At 43.0% G+C, this 17995-nt stretch overlaps 1 protein-coding gene across 1 annotated transcript in view; it reads right to left on the bottom strand.

The window, feature by feature from the left end:
- The window catches only part of ube3d (ubiquitin protein ligase E3D), a 168089-nt gene that overhangs the window by 54338 nt on the left and 95756 nt on the right, over positions 1-17995 (bottom strand). The window contains exon 9 of the mRNA XM_073056413.1: positions 5616-5754. Within this exon, the coding sequence (XP_072912514.1) occupies positions 5616-5754 (139 nt within the window). The remainder of the gene's footprint in view (positions 1-5615; positions 5755-17995) is intronic.

The raw sequence follows: 17995 nt of genomic DNA, 5'->3' as shown, positions 1-17995 counted from the left end.
AGATGTTAAATAGCAACAAAGGGAACAGGTCAACCGATCACTGAGCACTAAAAAAATTATTGAGGCCACAATAAGAATAACGGTACCAAAAGAAAATCCTGGAAGCACTCAGCAAGTCAGGCAGCATACATGGAGAGTGAAACACAGCTGATAATTCAGGTCAATGATCTTTAACCAGGACAAGGAGTAATTTGAACTAAAACCTGTTTTAAGTTCAGGAAAAGGGAAGAAGTAGAGAGAACGAAGGTGAAACGAGTGGTGGCAGCAGTGACAACTGTGAGAAGGTGGAAAGGTTTTGTTATTGTAGATGGCCTGTATGGAGGTGATGTAAATGCGAGAGAAATGAGAATAGAGGTCAGAGAGATTTGAAGAACAGCTCTATTCAGTTGCTAGGGCAGTCATATGATTCCTGCCTTCCTGCATTAACTCCCTAACCCATTCCCATTCTGGCTTCCATCAATTATGGCCTGCACTATTCCAATAAAGCTCAACAGACAGCGTTTTGCACACGTTATCTCAGTTAGTTCAAGAATTTCAGTTAACTAGCTTTTCTAGACTGTCCCAAAAATGGCCATTTTTAATTAATGGTCATCTACCTGCAATAATAACTACAATCCAGTTAGTCTCAGGGCTGGTGTGTGCAGTGATCCAGTCACTGACATTCTCAGACTGATCAAGACAGTGATCCAATCACTCTCAGTATCATTCTGATCAATACAGTGATCCAATCACACTCAGTCTCATTCTGATCAATACAGTGATCCAGTCACTGGCATTCTCAGACTGATCAATACAGTGATCCAGTCACTGACAGTCTCAGACTGATCAGAACAGTGATCCAGTCAATGTCAGTCGCAGAGATGATGTGTGCAGGGACCCAGTCACTGTCAGTCCCAGGACGATGGGTGCAGAGACCCAGTCACTGTCAGTCCCAGAGACGATGTGTGCGGGGACCCAGTCACTGACCGTCCCAGGGATGATGTGTGCAGGGACCCAGTCACTGTCCGTCCCAGGACGATGGGTGCAGAGACCCAGTCACTGTCAGTCCCAGAGACAATGTGTGCAGAGACCGAGTCACTGACCGTCCCAGGGATGATGTGTGCAAGGACCCAGTCACTGTCCGTCCCAGGATGATGGGAGCAGAGACCCAGTCACTGTCAGTCCCAGGATGATGGGTGCAGGGACCCAGTCACTATCCGTCCCAGGATGATGTGTGCAGGGACCCAGTCACTGACCGTCCCAGGGATGATGTGTGCAGGGACCCAGTCACTATCCGTCCCAGGATGATGTGTGCAGGGACCCAGTCACTGTCAGTCCCAGGATGATGTGTGCAGGGACCCAGTCACTGTCAGTCCCAGGATGATGTGTGCAGGGACCCAGTCACTGTCAGTCCCAGGATGATGTGTGCAGGGACCCAGTCACTGTCAGTCCCAGGATGATGTGTGCAGGGACCCAGTCACTGTCCGTCCCAGGATGATGTGTGCAGGGACCCAGTCACTGTCCGTCCCAGGATGATGTGTGCAGGGACCCAGTCACTGTCAGTCCCAGGATGATGTGTGCAGGGAACCAGTCACTGTCAGTCCCAGGATGATGTGTGCAGGGACCCAGCCACTGTCCGTCCCAGGATGATGTGTGCAGGGACCCAGTCACTGTACGTCCCAGGATGATGTGTGCAGGGACCCAGTCACTGTCCGTCCCAGGATGATGTGTGCAGGGACCCAGTCACTGTCCGTCCCAGGATGATGTGTGCAGGGACCCAGTCACTGTCAGTCCCAGGATGATGTGTGCAGGGAACCAGTCACTGTCAGTCCCAGGATGATGTGTGCAGGGACCCAGCCACTGTCCGTCCCAGGATGATGTGTGCAGGGACCCAGTCACTGTACGTCCCAGGATGATGTGTGCAGGGACCCAGTCACTGTCCGTCCCAGGATGATGTGTGCAGGGACCCAGTCACTGTCAGTCCCAGGATGATGTGGGCAGGGACCCAGTCACTGTCAGTCCCAGGATGATGTGTGCAGGGACCCAGTCACTGTCCGTCCCAGGATGATGTGTGCAGGGACCCAGTCACTGTCCGTCCCAGGATGATGGGTGCAGGGACCCAGTCACTGTCAGTCGCAGGATGATGGGTGCAGGGACCCAGTCACTGTCAGTCCCAGGATGATGTGTGCAGGGACCCAGTCACTGTCCGTCCCAGGATGATGGGTGCAGGGACCCAGTCACTGTCCGTCCCAGGATGATGTGTGCAGGGACCCAGTCACTGTCCGTCCCAGGATGATGGGTGCAGGGACCCAGCCACTGTCCGTCCCAGGATGATGGGTGCAGAGACCCAGTCACTGTTCGTCCCAGGATGATGGGTGCAGAGACCCAGTCACTGTTCGTCCCAGGATGATGTGTGCAGAGACCCAATCACTGTCCGTCCCAGGATGATGGGTGCAGAGACCCAGTCACTGTCCGTCCCAGGATGATGGGTGCAGGGACCCAGTCACTGTCCGTCCCAGGATGATGGGTGCAGAGACCCAATCACTGTCCGTCCCAGGATGATGGGTGCAGAGACCCAGTCACTGTCCGTCCCAGGATGATGCACACAGTTATTCACCATCAGAATGCTTCCAATAGAATTAATAAGAGAGGTATTTTTATCTATCTTAGTAAAAGATCTCTTGGAAGAGAGTTTGTTTGTTTCCATACATCAAATCTGAATCTTTGTCACATCTCTTTCATAGCCACTGAAAATAACTTTATCAGTTGCCAAGGACAGTAAGTACCATTTCAATCCCATATTGAGTAGAGGTTTCCATTATTCAATCAGTCAGTTTATGTGTACAGCCGGTGTGGAAGCACGGCAGTGAGGAATGCACAAGCACAGTTATTAATGTTCCTCTTTGCCTTTACTGCTTTGACAAGTTTGGAAGGTCTACTCCTCCACTGCAGTTTGACAGATTTTTATTTAAATTCTTATTAAGATCTATAATTCTAGAATCTCCATGTTAGGCCCCTCTATTTTTTTTTACCTATTTATACAGTCCTAAATAACCTCCAGTTTTAGCTGTCTGTTTTCAGGTTCTTCAGCTAAATGTTGCTTGCTAGAGTTTGACTCCATTTAAAAATGCAAGTTGATGTAAACAGTGATGACAATCATTCAAAACACTATCATGCACTGCGTTTTGCTATTCACCATTCCCCCCCCCCCTCCCCGTTTTCACTTTTGCCATCACCAATCCTTCTTGAAGCAGTGGTAACAGCCACTAGTACTATAATGCTTATGGCTGTGTTCAAACAAACTGGCTTCAATGACATTTAACGCTGACCACCTGACTGTCAAGGTTGACCCTGGTCGCCACTCAACACCCACGTGCCCAGGAAAGCAAATGGTACATTCAGCTTTCGTGAAAGAAGATTTGAATACAAAGAGTAACAATGACAGTTATATAGTGCTTTAACTTGGAGTGCACCATACAGTTTTGGTTTCCTTAACCTAAAAAACTGAAAAACACTATTATAGAGGCAGTGCAGCAAGATTTACTTGGCTGGTTCCTGGGAAGGGCAGATTGAGTAGGGTGCTTCTGTATTCTCTAGAGTGTAAAAGGATTGAGAGGTGATCTCATTAAAATACATATGGTTCTTTCAAGACAGACAGGATGTTCTCCTTGGCTGAGAGCTTTGTTCAGGGGGCCTCTGTCTCAAAATAAAGAACAGCCTACTTAGGAGTGTACTGAGGAGACATTTCTTCAGAGGATGGTGAATTTTTGAAATCCTTTAGTCGAGAGGGCTGTAAAGCCTCAGTCAATGTTGGGATACAAAACAGGTATCATTGGACTACGAGATATTAAAGAAATCAAATGGATGGAGATGTCACACTTTGAGTATTGTGTTCAGTTCTGCTTGCCTCAATAAAGGAAAGATGTGGAAGCTTCATCGCAGAGAAGATTTACCATGATGTTGCCTAGATAAGAGAGCATGTCCTATGAAGAAAGGCTGAGCAAGATAATGCTTTTCTCTTTGAAGTAGAGGAGGATAACAGGTGACTTGATAAGACACGAAGAGATATAACAGAAAGGATAGCCAGCGCCTTTCTCCCAGGGTGGCAATGGTTACTATAAGAGGACATAATTTTAAGGTTGTTTAAGTACAAGGGAGATGTCAGGCATAGATTTTTTTTAAAACACCGAGATTGATGGGTGCGTGGAACACACCGCAAGGAGTCGTGATACAGACAGATACGTTGGGACATTTAAGACACTCTTAGGCACATGGATGAAAGAAAAATGGAAGACTATGTAGGAGGAAAGGGTTAACTGGGTCTTAGAGTAGGTTAAAAGGTCAGTACAACACTGTGAGCAAAAGAGCCTGTACAGGCAGTCCCCGGGTTACGAACGAGTTCTGTTCCTGAGTCCGTCTTTAAGTCGGATTTGTACGTAAGTCGAAACAAGTACATCCGGTATTATTTAGCGTCAGTTAGTCAAACGTTTGTCTTAGTATATAGTATATACTTTACCTTTCTATGCATATAAAACACTTAAGAAACATATGTATTCCAATAATTAAACCACTGCATTGCTTAGTAATAACTGTAGCTTTCATCAGGGCTGTGCTTTTCACATGCTCCATTATTCTCACTTTATCCTTTAAAATTGTTCCGATCGTTGACCGACCATAGCCTAACGCTTTTCCAATGACCAATGATGCTTCACCTCTTTCCAAACACTTTATTATTTCCACTTTATTTTCAATCGTGTTCACTTCCCGTCAACTGAACAGAAACACAGCGGGTGGCGGGTCTTGAGCTCTGCCAGGTCCTAAGGACCACTGCACTGAATTCCCCGGGTCCTAAAGTCCACCACACTGAAACAGGTTAAATGGGACAAGTGGGGGCTGTGCTGGGTTTGGGTATTTGATCCTCCTTAATATTCCGTGTGGGAATTTAAACTGAAGGTGGTAGTGTTTTTTGTTTTACGAGGCCGAGTTGCAAGCTCGACATCAACCCCGTGCGCTAGGTCACTTGATCGAACTCGGGAACCTCCGTTCTCGAGCCCGGCACTGATCTCCTTATCTCACGGCACCACCAGCTGACTAGAAGGGGGGGGGCAGGGTGAGGGTGAATCTTGCTAAGAAAAATTTAAACCAAATACAAAGTTACACACTCAACACAGTGTCAACTGCAATGACTTAAAATGGCGGACAGCGTCATGATCCGACTTAAAATGGCGGATGGCGTTCTCCTTCATCGGTTCATAAGTACGAGTTGTTCATAAGTCAGACGTTCATAACTCGGGGACTACCTGTACTGTTCTATGCAGCAAACTATGGTTGAGGTTAAAGATTGTTTGTGATATTGTTGAATGGTAGAACGAAGCTTAAACAGCCACTTAGCCTATATCTCCTAATTCTGATGTTCCAATGCACAAAAAGCACGCCACCTTTTACTATTAAAACACACACACACACACTTTCATCAGCAGTTTCTGCTTTTTCTAAATTTAACACAGACTGAGACTTGGAGATGTACTGACAGCTCAGCTAGCAACACACACAACCACTGAGCTATTAGGACAACACAGCTCTGTCAGCTTTATTGAAAACAACACGAATTGTTTGCCTCAAACAATAACACGTACCTTGAATGAATTCAAATTCTGCAGGGATGGAGGGAGAGAGGCAGTTGAGGATGCTAGTATGAGTAACAGCTCCAGACAGGTGCTCGCTGGGAAGATCATGCAGTGCACACCAATATTCTTCTCCCAATTCTCCTGCACACTGGGGGGGGGGGGGGGGGGGGGGGCAGGGTGACAAAAAAGATATTTGTGATAACCATAATTTGAAAACTTTCAAGAGAATATTTCACAAAACATAGAAAGATACATCTCAATACATGCTCTTTGGCCCACATGTCATACCAATCCTTCAACCTACCCCGATATCAATCTAACTTTTCTCCCCCACATAGTTCTCCATTTTTCTTTCATTTATCTAAGTCTCTTAAACACCAGTAAAATATCTGCCTCTACCAGTGCTTACTCACCTACCACTCAGTAAAGAACTATCTCTGACACTACACCCACACACACACACACACACACTTTCCTCCTTGAAGTTCTATCCCTTTGTATTAGCCATTTTAACACTGGAAAAATAGTGTCTGGTTACCCACTGTTATCTATGCCTATTATCATCTTGCACACCTCTATCAAGTCAACTCTCAAGCTCCTCCTCTCCAAAGAGAAAAGCCCTAGCTCACTCAACTTATTCCTCATGAGGACTGACCTCTATTCCAGACTCCTGCACCCTTTCTTAAGCTTCCACATCTTTCCTATAATGAGGTGGCCAGAACTGAACACAATATGCCTGCTGTGATCTAACCAGAGTTTCAAAGGCTGAATTTCCAATAAAACTACAAACGGTACATGGCAGCTGACAATCTTCAATAGCTTTCTCCATTAGAGAACAACGGTAGGATTAATGACAGGAGTTAGTACGTACATGTCCACGCTAACAGATGTACAGTATTACTGGATGATTGTCAAGATTTAAAAAAACCCATTTGGATGGCACCAAATTAATTTGTATTTGCATGCTTTAAAAACCCAAGAAATAATATGTATCTAAAAATCTCATCAGAGCTGTTGTACACGATTAATGAAGCTGATGAGTCTAGAATGCTTCTAATTTCTTGTTCCATTTAATCCCTAAATCACATAATGGACAGAGTAGGACCTATTCTTTGCCATCTGTTTCTCACATCTCCAATCATTCTAACCCCTCACTCTCCCCACCATCCACCCACACAAAGACAGACGGGAGATTAATCTCCCACTCATGGGATATCAACATTTAGGCATGCTAACCTGAATAGAAGCAGGAAAGTTAACAATTAATTTGTACAATTAAAGCTTCATAGATTTACTATCAATTCAGAAACAGAATTCAAAATAATGCAGGGTAATGTTCATAATACCAGAAACATTATTGAAAATAAACATTTCTGATGAAAGGTCATCAACTTTAATTTTACTCCTTCCACAGGTATCCAGAGGCTGGGCAGCACATTTCTAATGGTCTATCTTACTTCAGATTTCCAAAAGTGCTACTACATGTCTCACAGTGCTTGCCCTCATTCATCTCCTCTTCTCCATAGCGATTAACTAAGAATAACAAGCCTCCATCGACCTCTCTCAGCCAGCACTGCCACTGGCCACACACAAGTTCATGCAACTGACGCTAGTTCAGCAACAGTCCTAACTCCTGTCCCAGTTAGGAGATAGAGTGTACCAAATAGATGAATGGAATCCCAACTATTGTATAAATTAGTTTTTAATTCTTTAAGATTTGCTCCAAATAAGAGGCAATCCCAATTAACCAATGGCCTAATTAAATGGGCCACTATTCTTGATAAATGTATTCTCTGGTTTCAAATAGAGAGATTCCAAAAGGCAAGTCCCAAAATGTCAATGATAGAACTAAAAAGAATGGGCAATCAGAATCTCCCCAGTCAAATGATCAGAAAGAGGGTCAGCTGCCACTCAACTACATATTTCTTAAGAATTGGTTTACTAATGCTTAATGGGCATGTTTCACCTTTCCTAAGAGGACTGATGTATGGATTATTAAATAACTTAATATGCATTAATCAGTGTGAAGCTGAACCATGTAGATTAAATTCCACCTTTCATGAGAACTTATGATAAACACGTCACGAATTGCTGTTAAAGATTTATAGAAATCCAGATAAGAGACAATGATGTTTCGGTTTAATTTAGCTCTCTATACATTTTGAGAGGAGACTTTTCAAATTCTCTTTCAATTAACATCTTTTGACACCATTTGAAGCTGAAATGCCTAAGGAATTGTTTGGCTTTTAAGTCAAATCTGCTTCAGGTCTGATAGAAAGGTAATGTCATCCTAATGGAAAAGATTAAATACATTATTATTTCCTGAAGTTTCTAATTAACTTTTCCAACAATTCTAGAATCTAATAAGGAGTATTAGATCATGTAATTTATTGTAAATTGACAATTTGCATTCTAAATGAATGGAACTACTATTATACAATTTCATCGAGGAAGTTGGAGAAATATAAACAAGTGTAGTTTTAAACATCCGGTAAAAATTAACAGGACCCCAACAACCTTGTGATATCAGTCTGCAGCCGCGGGAGAGCATTCTTCGGGGTGAAAAGCATCTGGCCAAAAGCTGAAGACCTGTAGTAATCAACTGGCTGGAATGTTTACTGATACCTTTAACCTCTCACTTCAGCAGTCTGAGATAACGACTTGATTCAAGCAGGCTTCAATTTTACCATTGTCCGAGAAGAACCTGGTAACCTGCCTCAATGGCTATGGCCAGTAGCACTTACACACATGATAACAGTGTTTTGAGAGGTTCATGATGAAACATATGAACTCCTGCCTGAGAAATGACATGGATCCACTTTAATTTGCCTACTGGCACAATAGGTCCACACATTGGTTCTTCACTCAACCCTAGAACATCTGGACAGTCACAATGCAAACATCAGGATGCTCTTCATTGACTACTGGTTTGCATTCAACACTATCATCCACGCAAAACTAATCAATGAGCACCAAGATCTGAGCCTCAATACCTCCTCATGCAACTGGATCCTTGATTTCCTCACTTGCAGACTCTAGTCAGTTCAGATTGGCAACAACACCTCCTCCACAATCTCCATCAGCACAGGTGCACCACAAGGGGGTGTGCCTAGCCCCCTATTCTACTCACTTTATACTTATGATTGTGAGGTTAAGCACAGCTCCAATGCCATATTTATGTTTGCTGACAACACCACTGTTATATAGGATTAGGATTATAAAGGATTATACATAATTAGCATATAGGAGGGAGACTGAAAATCTGGCTGAACGGTGCCACAACAACAACAACTTCTCACCCAATATTACTAAAACCAAAGAGCTGGTTACTGACTACAGGAGGAGGAAAAAGGAGATTAGTGAGCCAGTCAGGGGATCAGAGGTGGAGAGGGTCAGCTGCTTTAAATTCCTCTGTGTTCTCATTTCAAGGATCTGTCATGGGTCCTGCACATAAGTACCATTACAAGACACAGCAGCATCTCTACTTTCTTACAAGTTTGCAAAGATTTGGCAATTCAAATAAAACTTTGACAAATTTCTATGGATGCATAGTAGAGAGTATACTGACTGGTTGCATGACGTCCTAGTATGGAAATACCAATGCCCTTGAAAGGAAAACATACAATAATTAGTAGATACAGCCCAATCCATTACAGGAAAACCCCTCCCAACCATTGAGAAAACCTACAAGGAACACTGTCCCAGGAAAGCAGCATCCATCATTAAAAACCCCCACCATCTAAGTCATGCTCTCTTCTCACTGTTGCTATCAGGAAGGACGCACAGGTGCCTCAGGTCACACATCACTAGATTCAGGAACAGTTATTCAAGTCAACTTTATTGTCATTTTGACCATAACTGCTGGTACAGAGCATAGTAAAAATGAGACAACGTTTTTCAGGACCATGGTGTTATATGACACAGCACAAAAAACTAGACTGAACTACGTAATAAAAAAAGAGAAAGCTACACTAGACTACAGACCTACACTGGACTGCACAAAGTGCACAAAAACAGTGCAGGCATTACAATAAATAATAAACAGGACAGTAGGGCAAGGTGTTGAAGTATTACCCTTCAACCATCAGTCTCCTAAACCATGGAGGGGATAACATCGCTCAACTTCACTTGCCCAATCACTGAACTGATTCCACAACCTACTGACTCACTTTCAAGGATACTACAACTCATGTTCTCAATATTTATTGCTTATTGATTTATTCTTATTACTTAGATAGAGAAACATAGAAACCCTACAGCAAAATAAAGACCCTACGACCCACAATGCTTTGCCGAACATGTACTTACTTTAGAAATTACCTAGGGTTACCCATAGCTCTCTATTTTTCTAAGCTCCATGTACCTATTCAGGAGACCCTTAAAAGACCCTACAGTATCTACTTCCACCACCATCGCTGGCAGCCCATTCCATGCACTCTCTGCATAAAAAAACTTAGCCCCGACATCTCCTCTATACCTACTTCCAAGCACCTGAAAACTATGCCCTCCTGAGTTAGCCATTTTAGCCCTGAGAAAAAGTCCCTGACTACCCACACAATCACTGCCTCTCTCCGTCTTATACACCTCTATCAGAGCACCTCTCATCCTCCGCCGCTCCAAGGAGAAAAGGCCAAGTTCACTCAACCTATTCTCATAAACCATGCTCCCCAATCCAGGCAACATCCTTGTAAATCTCCTCTGCACTCTTTCTATGGTTTCCACATCCTTCCTGTAGTGAGGTGACCAGAACTGAGCACAGGACACCAGGGACCTATATAGCTGTAACATTACCTCTCGACTCTTAAACCCAATCCCATGATGAAGGTCAATTCACCATATGCCTTCTTAACCACAGAGTCAACCTGTGCTGCAGCTTTGAGTGTCCTATGGACTTGAATCCCAAGATCCCTCTGATCCTCCACACTGCCAAGAGTCTTACCATTAATACTATGTTCTGCCATCATAATTGATCTACCAAAATAAACCACCTTACACTTATCTGAGTTGAACTCCATCTGCCACTTCTCAGCCCAGTTCTGCATCCCACTGATATCCCGCTGAAACCTCTGACGGCCTCCACACGATCCACAACACCCCCAACCTTTGTGTCAACAGCAAACTTACTAATCCATCCCTCCACTTCCTTATCCAGGTCATTTATAAAAATCACAAACAGAAGGGGACCCAGAAGAGATCCCTGAGGCACACCACTGGCGACTGACCTCCATGCAGAATATGACGTGTCTACAACCTCTTTGCTTTCTGTGGGCAAGCCAATTCCGGATCCACAAAGCAAAGTCCCCTTGGATCCCATGCCTCCTTACTTTCTCAATAAACCTTGCATGGGGTACCTTATCAAATGCCTTGATGAAATCCATATACACTACATCTACTGCTCTCCCTTCATCAATGTGTTTAGTCACATCCTCAAAAAATTCAATCAGGCTTGAAAGGCATGACCTACCTTTGACAAAGCTATGCTGACCATTCCTGATCATTATCCTGCCTCTCAGGATCTTTTCCATCAACTTACCAACCACTGAAGTTAAGACTCACTGGTCTATAATTTCCTGGGCTATCTCTACTCCCTTTCTTCAATAAGGAAACATCTACAACCCACCAATCCTCCCAAACCTCTCCCGTCCCCATTGATGATGCAAAGATCATTGTCAGAGGCTCAGCAATCTCCTCTCTCACCTCCCGCAGTAGCCTGGAGTACATATGGTCCGTTCCCAGAGACTTATCCAACTTGATGCTTTCCAAAAGCTCCAGCGCATCCTCTTTCTTAATGTCTATACGCTCAAACTTTTCAATCCACTGCAAGTCAACCCTGCAATCTCCAAGATCCTTTTCCGTAGAGAATACTGAAGCAAAGTATTCATTAAGTACCTCTGCTATCTCCTCCGGTTCCATACCCACTTTTCCACTGTCACACATGATTGGTGCTATTCTCTCACATCATATCCTCTTGCTTTTCACATACTTGTAGAATGCCTTGGGGGTTTCTTTAACCCTGTTTGTCAGAGCCTTATCATGGCCCCTCTGGCTCTCCTAATTTCATTCTTAAACTCCTTCCTGCTAGCCTTACAATCTTCTAGATCTCTATCATTACCTAGTTTTTTGAACCTTTTATAAGCTCTTCTCATCTTCCTGAATAGATTTTCAACAGCCTTTGTACACCACGGTTCCTGTACCCTACCATCCTTTCCGTCTCATTGGAAAGTACCTATGCAGAACACCACGCAAATATCCCCTGAAGATTTGCCATATTTCTGCCATAAATTCGTGAGATCATTTTTTACCCAATTTATGCTTCCAAGTTCCTGCTTGATAGATTCATATTTCCTCTTACTCCAATTAAACACTTTCCTAACTTGTCTGTTCCTATCCCTCTCCAATGCTATGGTAAAGGAGATAGAATTGTGATCACTATCTCCAAAATGCTTTCCCACTGAGAGACCTGACTCTTGACCAGGTTCATTTCCCAATACCAGATCAAGTATAGCCTCTCCTCTTATAGGCTTATCTACATATTGTGTCAAGGAACCTTCCTGAGCACACCTAACAAACTCCACCCCATTTAAACCCCTCACTCTAAGGAGATGCCAATCAATACTTGGGAAATTAAAATCTCCCACCACGACAACCCTGTTATTATTACACCTTCCCAGAATCTGTCTCCCTATCTGCTCCTCGATGTCCCTGTTACTATTGGGTGGTTTATAAAATAAAAACACCCACTAGTTATTGACATCTTCATATTTCTAGCTTCCACCCAGAGAGACTCTGTAGACAATCCCTCTATGACTTCCTCGTTTTCTGCAGCCATGACACTTTCTCTGATCAGCAGTGCCACGCCCCCACCTCTTTTGCCTCCCTCCCTGTCCTTTCTGAAACATCTAAAGCCTGGCACTCTAAGTAACCATTCCTGCCCCTGAGCCATCCAAGTCTCTGTAATGGCCACAACATCATAGCTCCAAGTACCGATCCACGCTCTAAGCTCATCCACTTAGTTATTTATTCTTTTCTAGTTTAGTTTTCTTTCTTTTGTTTAAATTTAACGAATAATTTAGTTATTCTTTCTTTTTTGTATTTGCATAGTTTATTGTCTTGCTTATTAGTTACTAGTCCATCTTTTTTGAGTGCTGTTTTTGTTTTAACTAAGTCAATTGTATTTCTTTATACTTACTGTGAAATCCAGAAAATGAAACTCAGAGTAGTATATGGTGACATATATGTACTTTGATAAATTTACTTTGAACGGGTTAGCTCATGTACTGGATTTACAGACAGAAATTTTCAATCCACAGAAGCTTGCACACTTATATCTCCAAAGATTTCAATGAGAAAAGCAAATGTTAGTGCTATGTTTAATTGTATACCTTAATGTTTATTTATCTGTTGGCTAAATGCATTTCTGATAATGCTTGAGGGGCTGGTGATAGTGATGATCTGTTTCCTTGATCCATCACTACTTCAGTCCTGTAGTGAAGATATTCCCTCACTGCTGCTGGGTGGGGAATTCCTAGATTTAAAACTCGGAACAGTGAAAGGATTGCAATAACTTTGCAAGCCACAACTTTGTGTAAGTTTACGTGGAAGCTTATGCTGCTACACCATGGAACTTCCAGGGGTGAAGCTCTACCAGATGCTGCTGGAGTAGTCTCAACCAGCAATTGTAGTGCAATTTGTGGATGGTGTACAATGCAACCACGGTGTGCCAGTATTGTTGGGAATGATTGATAAAGGTTGTAGATGTAAGGAAGTGCAAGGAAGGGAGATGCTTTGTCCTGGTTGATGTTGAGTTTCTTGGGTATTATTGAAACATTACTCATTAAGGCAAGTGGCAATTATTCCATCACACGCCTGCTCTGCAAATGCTGTTAAGATTTGGGGTATTCAGATGTGAGTCACCTCCACAGGATACCCAAGCCTTTTATCTGCCCTCATAGCCACAGTAATTAAGTGTGGCTACAAAGGTCTAATTAAGAATGGGGTATTTGCAATGGTAATCCCACTGAGTATTGACAGTAAGATGACAGACGATTTCTAGCTGGTCTCAGCCATTCACCTGGCACTTACGTAACACAAACTGTATTTGCATTAATCAGTCTTTACACAAATGTTATATTGGTCCAACTTTGTGCAGCAAGGATGACTTCATTTACTGAAGAGTTGAAAATAAAATAGATATTTTAACCAAAAAAATTATAACTTTTCAAAAATATAAATTCCTAAAGAAATGTTTGTGGGATGTGCCAATACACACACATTTCTTCATTAAGTTTACTATTTTATTTTGCAGCTGCATTTATTTTGCAATGCTTTGGACCAGCCAGGGACTCTTACAATGAAGAAGAACATTATCACTAGAATTATGCCATTCAGCCCATCTAGTCTTCTCTGCCATTCTATCATGGCTGATCCCAGATCCCACTCAACCCCATACACCTATCCATTGATGCCCTGACCGATCAGGAAACTACCAACTTCTGCCTTAAACATACCCACAGACCTGGCCTCCACCGCTGTCTGTGGCACAGCATTCCACAGATTCACTACTCTCTGGCTAAAAAAAAAGTTTGCCCCACCTCTGTTCTAAAAGATCACCCCTCAATTTTGAAGCTGTGCCCTCTAGTTCTGGATAACCCCACCAGAGGAAACATCCTCTCCACATCCACCTGATCTAGTCCTTTCAACATTTGGTAAGTTTCAATGAGATCCCCCCGCATTCTACTAAATTCCAGTGAGTACAGGCCCAATGCCAATTATATGTTAACCCCTTCAATCTCAGAATAATCCTTGTGAACCTCCTCTGGATTTTCTCCAATAACAACACATCCTTTCTGAGATATGGGGCCCAAAACTGTTGACAATACTCCAAGTGTGGCCTGACTAGTGTCTTATAAAGCCTTAGCATTATCTCCTTGCTTTTATATTCTATTCCCCTTGAAATAAATGCCAACACTGCATTTGCCTTCTTTACCACAGACTCCACCTGTAAATTCTGGGAGTCTTGAATGAGGACTCCCACATCCGTTTGCATTTCTGAGGTTTGAAACTTCTGTTCAAGGGTGCAGTAGTACAAGCTAACACATAAATTTCCACAAAGTTGTGGCTTGGAAATTTATTGCAATTCTTTCACAGCTCCTAGCAAAAGGGCCATCCCGGCACAGACAGATGGCTGAACTCTCAGGACCATGGACAGCTCTAAGGCTCCACTACCCCTTCTTTCCTGTTGAGTGTGTCAGTGCGATCAAGACCATAAATGTCTTTGTCACCTCAATCTTTTATTAGTGGTCAGGGTACATAATAAAAAAAAAATCCAATTTTTTTTTGGTATTTATAAAGCCAAACATTAAAAGATAGCACTAAAACTCAATTACAATCAAAGCATGTCAATGAAAAAAATACAACCGCTAGCTTTCTCCTGGGAGCTAATGTCTCCCTTTCACAGGCCTTAATCCAGCACAGGCTCAGGAGCTCCAGAGAACTGGGAAATCTGTGCTCCATGGGTCATCTGTGAGCACTGCAGCATCTCTAGCAGGAGGCAAGAAATATGAATCCTATCATAATCACTGCGACACTGACTGTGGCGCGGTTAGTGAAATCACGGACTTAAAATGCCAGAGACTTGGGTTCAATTTTGACCTCGGGTCTCTCTGTGTGGAGTCTGCACATTCCCCCTCTTACTATGTGGTTCCCCCCCCCCCCCAGATACTCCAACTTCCTCCCAAATGGGTTAGGCTAATTCGCCTAGTGTAGAATCCAAGAATTGGGGAGCACAAACAAAGTGAGATTAATGTAGCATTAGTGTGAATGGTTGGTGTGGACTTGGTGGGACCAAGGACCTGTTTCTATCTTCTATGACAGTTTAACTCTATGAGTATGCTGGCAGAGCAGTAGATGACACCAATTTTAACTAATGTTCATGACCAACAGGGTAAGAGATCTCTCCAGTATGTACTGTAACTATTTTATGATTCTATGAAGCCATCATTCACCATTCTTCCACTCAGGAGGGGAATATTGAAAGGATTATCGCATCAGAAACAAGGCTCAGAATAGAGGGGTGTCCGTTTAGAATGGAGATGAGGAATTTATTTAGCCCAAAGATGGTGGAATTCACTGCCACAGGCAGTTATGGAGACCAAGTCATTGGGTATACGTAAGGCAGAAGATTGACAGATTCTTGATTAGTCAGGGCATTAAGGAATACATGGAGAAGGGAGGAGTTTGGGGTTGAGGGAAAAGGTTCAACCATGTTGAAATGGCAGAGCAGACTTGACAGGCCAAATGGCCTAATTCTGCTCCTATATTTTATCGTTTTATTGTCAAGTTGTCTTGTGTTTTGTAGCAGCAACTACCTAGCACCACTGGCAAAGATCAGGGATGTAGTCATCGCCTTTGCCTCTCAGCTGTGGGCCAAAAAAAAACAGATAAAGAGATTCAGAAATATGATTGAAAGAGAGTGGAATTGAAAATAATGTACATCCAGTGGCTGAGGAAAATAAAATCTGATTAACACTCTACTCTTTCACGAAGAACAAATATTTAAGTTACAACCAATTAACCTCAGCCTTTAATGCAAGTTTTTCCTGCACTGTAACTTAGGGTCATTTCATTGCACTAGACAAGAACCAGAGTGATTTGTGTTTCAGGGTTTTGTTTTATTAATGGCATAAAAATATTCATTGAAGTTTTTTTAAATAGCAGATTGTCCAATGCTTGAAAAGCATTTCTGTGCCTAACAGTGACTCAACCTATCGCTCGTACTATTCTAATCAGAGGTGTGAGTAATTAATTATTATCTGAGGCCTGCAGCAACACTCTGCAGTGCGCCAGCTGAATGTTCAATGAGGTTACAACTCTTCATTTAGCTAAACAGCTTGCTTCAGTAATAGCCGCAGTGTCTAGGGACTCTGTGACTACTAATTTGATATAGTCAGATAAGCTTGGTAAATAACATTTCAACTAATGATTACCTTCAGACTTTCATACAACTCAAAGAAACAGAGAAACAGGTTAAGTCTTGTTTGGTTGTTAGGATGACCTCTCTGTACAGTAGTAGATGACATTTTTTTAATGATCAGGCTACCTTCCACACACCCTAGAATAAGCCCAATTATTTGAGTGAAAAATTACAGAAATACCATCTCATTAAGCTTGCTTGATATATTCAGCCAATAATAAATTTCATATAAGAACTGCAATAACAATGCAGCTGTAAATAAAGCAATAGAAAGAAGATGCAAGTATGCCTTGAAAAAGAATGGTAAATTATGCTGGCAACTGGAAAAGTTTAGAAAACGCTGCTCCAGATACAACAAATGGTCATGTTTTTTGAAGCCATCTCATCAAAAATGGACAATGAGAGATAATTGCAACACACTCAAAATGCTGGAGGAACTCAGCAGGCCAGGCAGCATCTATGGAAAAAGAGTACAGTTGTGGCGACCCACTTCCTAGCGCACTCGAACCGGTTCACAAATAGCCAGCGCGCCGGCACAAAGGCCAGTCCCAAAAGAGCGCCAGGTCTGCTTCACCAACAAAGGGAAAAGCCCGCGGGGGACTGTGAGTACGTGCCTCCTACAGCAACCATGCGCCCGGGGAGGGCGGGATCAGGGAGGCTTTAAAGCGAGGCTGTGAAGTTCAAATAAAATCTTCTTTAACTACAGTTTACCGACTTCGTGTCATTATTTTAGCGCTGCGTGTAGCACACTGCTACACAGTCAACATTTCGGGCCAAAACCTTTCTAGATGCTGCTTGGCGTGCTGAGTTCCTCCAGCATTTTGTGTGTGTTGCTCGGATTTCCAGCATCTGCAGATTTTCTGCTGTTTGTGGTCAGAAATAATTCCTTAGAGAATAACTTTATTACAGCATTGTACTTGGAAAGTATTCATATTTTCATAAACGATAGATTCCAACAACCACTTCCCACTTCCTTCCACACTACTCCTTGTAAAAACTCCATTCTATGCACTCTTTTTTGGACTCCAACACATCCATTCCACACCAATGCCTTCAATACTGTGAACCTGCTACACTAGTCAACACAGCTGCCAACCGAGACTGTTCCTTTCCCACAATCCATTGCTCAGCAATTCTCCTCCTTTGCAAAATACTTACACATTCTTCTCCATCAGCAGCACCATGCACATAACCATTCCCCATACTTACACCCTGAAAGGGCCACAGCTTCTCAAAGGATTCGAATTACATCTCCCCCTCTAGCTACACTCACCTCCCTTCAGACAGCAACTTTCCAAACCTTGTCCTTCCTGAATCCTCGAAAAGCAGCAATCCAGTTCAGTGCACTGTCATTGGTGCTCGTGATGTGGTGTCCTTCCTCTTTGGTTGAGAAACCAATTGCAGACTGGGTGACGGC

The sequence above is a fragment of the Hemitrygon akajei genome, chromosome 9 (genome assembly GCF_048418815.1).
Source record: "Hemitrygon akajei chromosome 9, sHemAka1.3, whole genome shotgun sequence".
Lineage (NCBI taxonomy): Eukaryota > Metazoa > Chordata > Chondrichthyes > Myliobatiformes > Dasyatidae > Hemitrygon > Hemitrygon akajei.
This window is presented reverse-complemented; position numbering and strand designations above follow the sequence as displayed.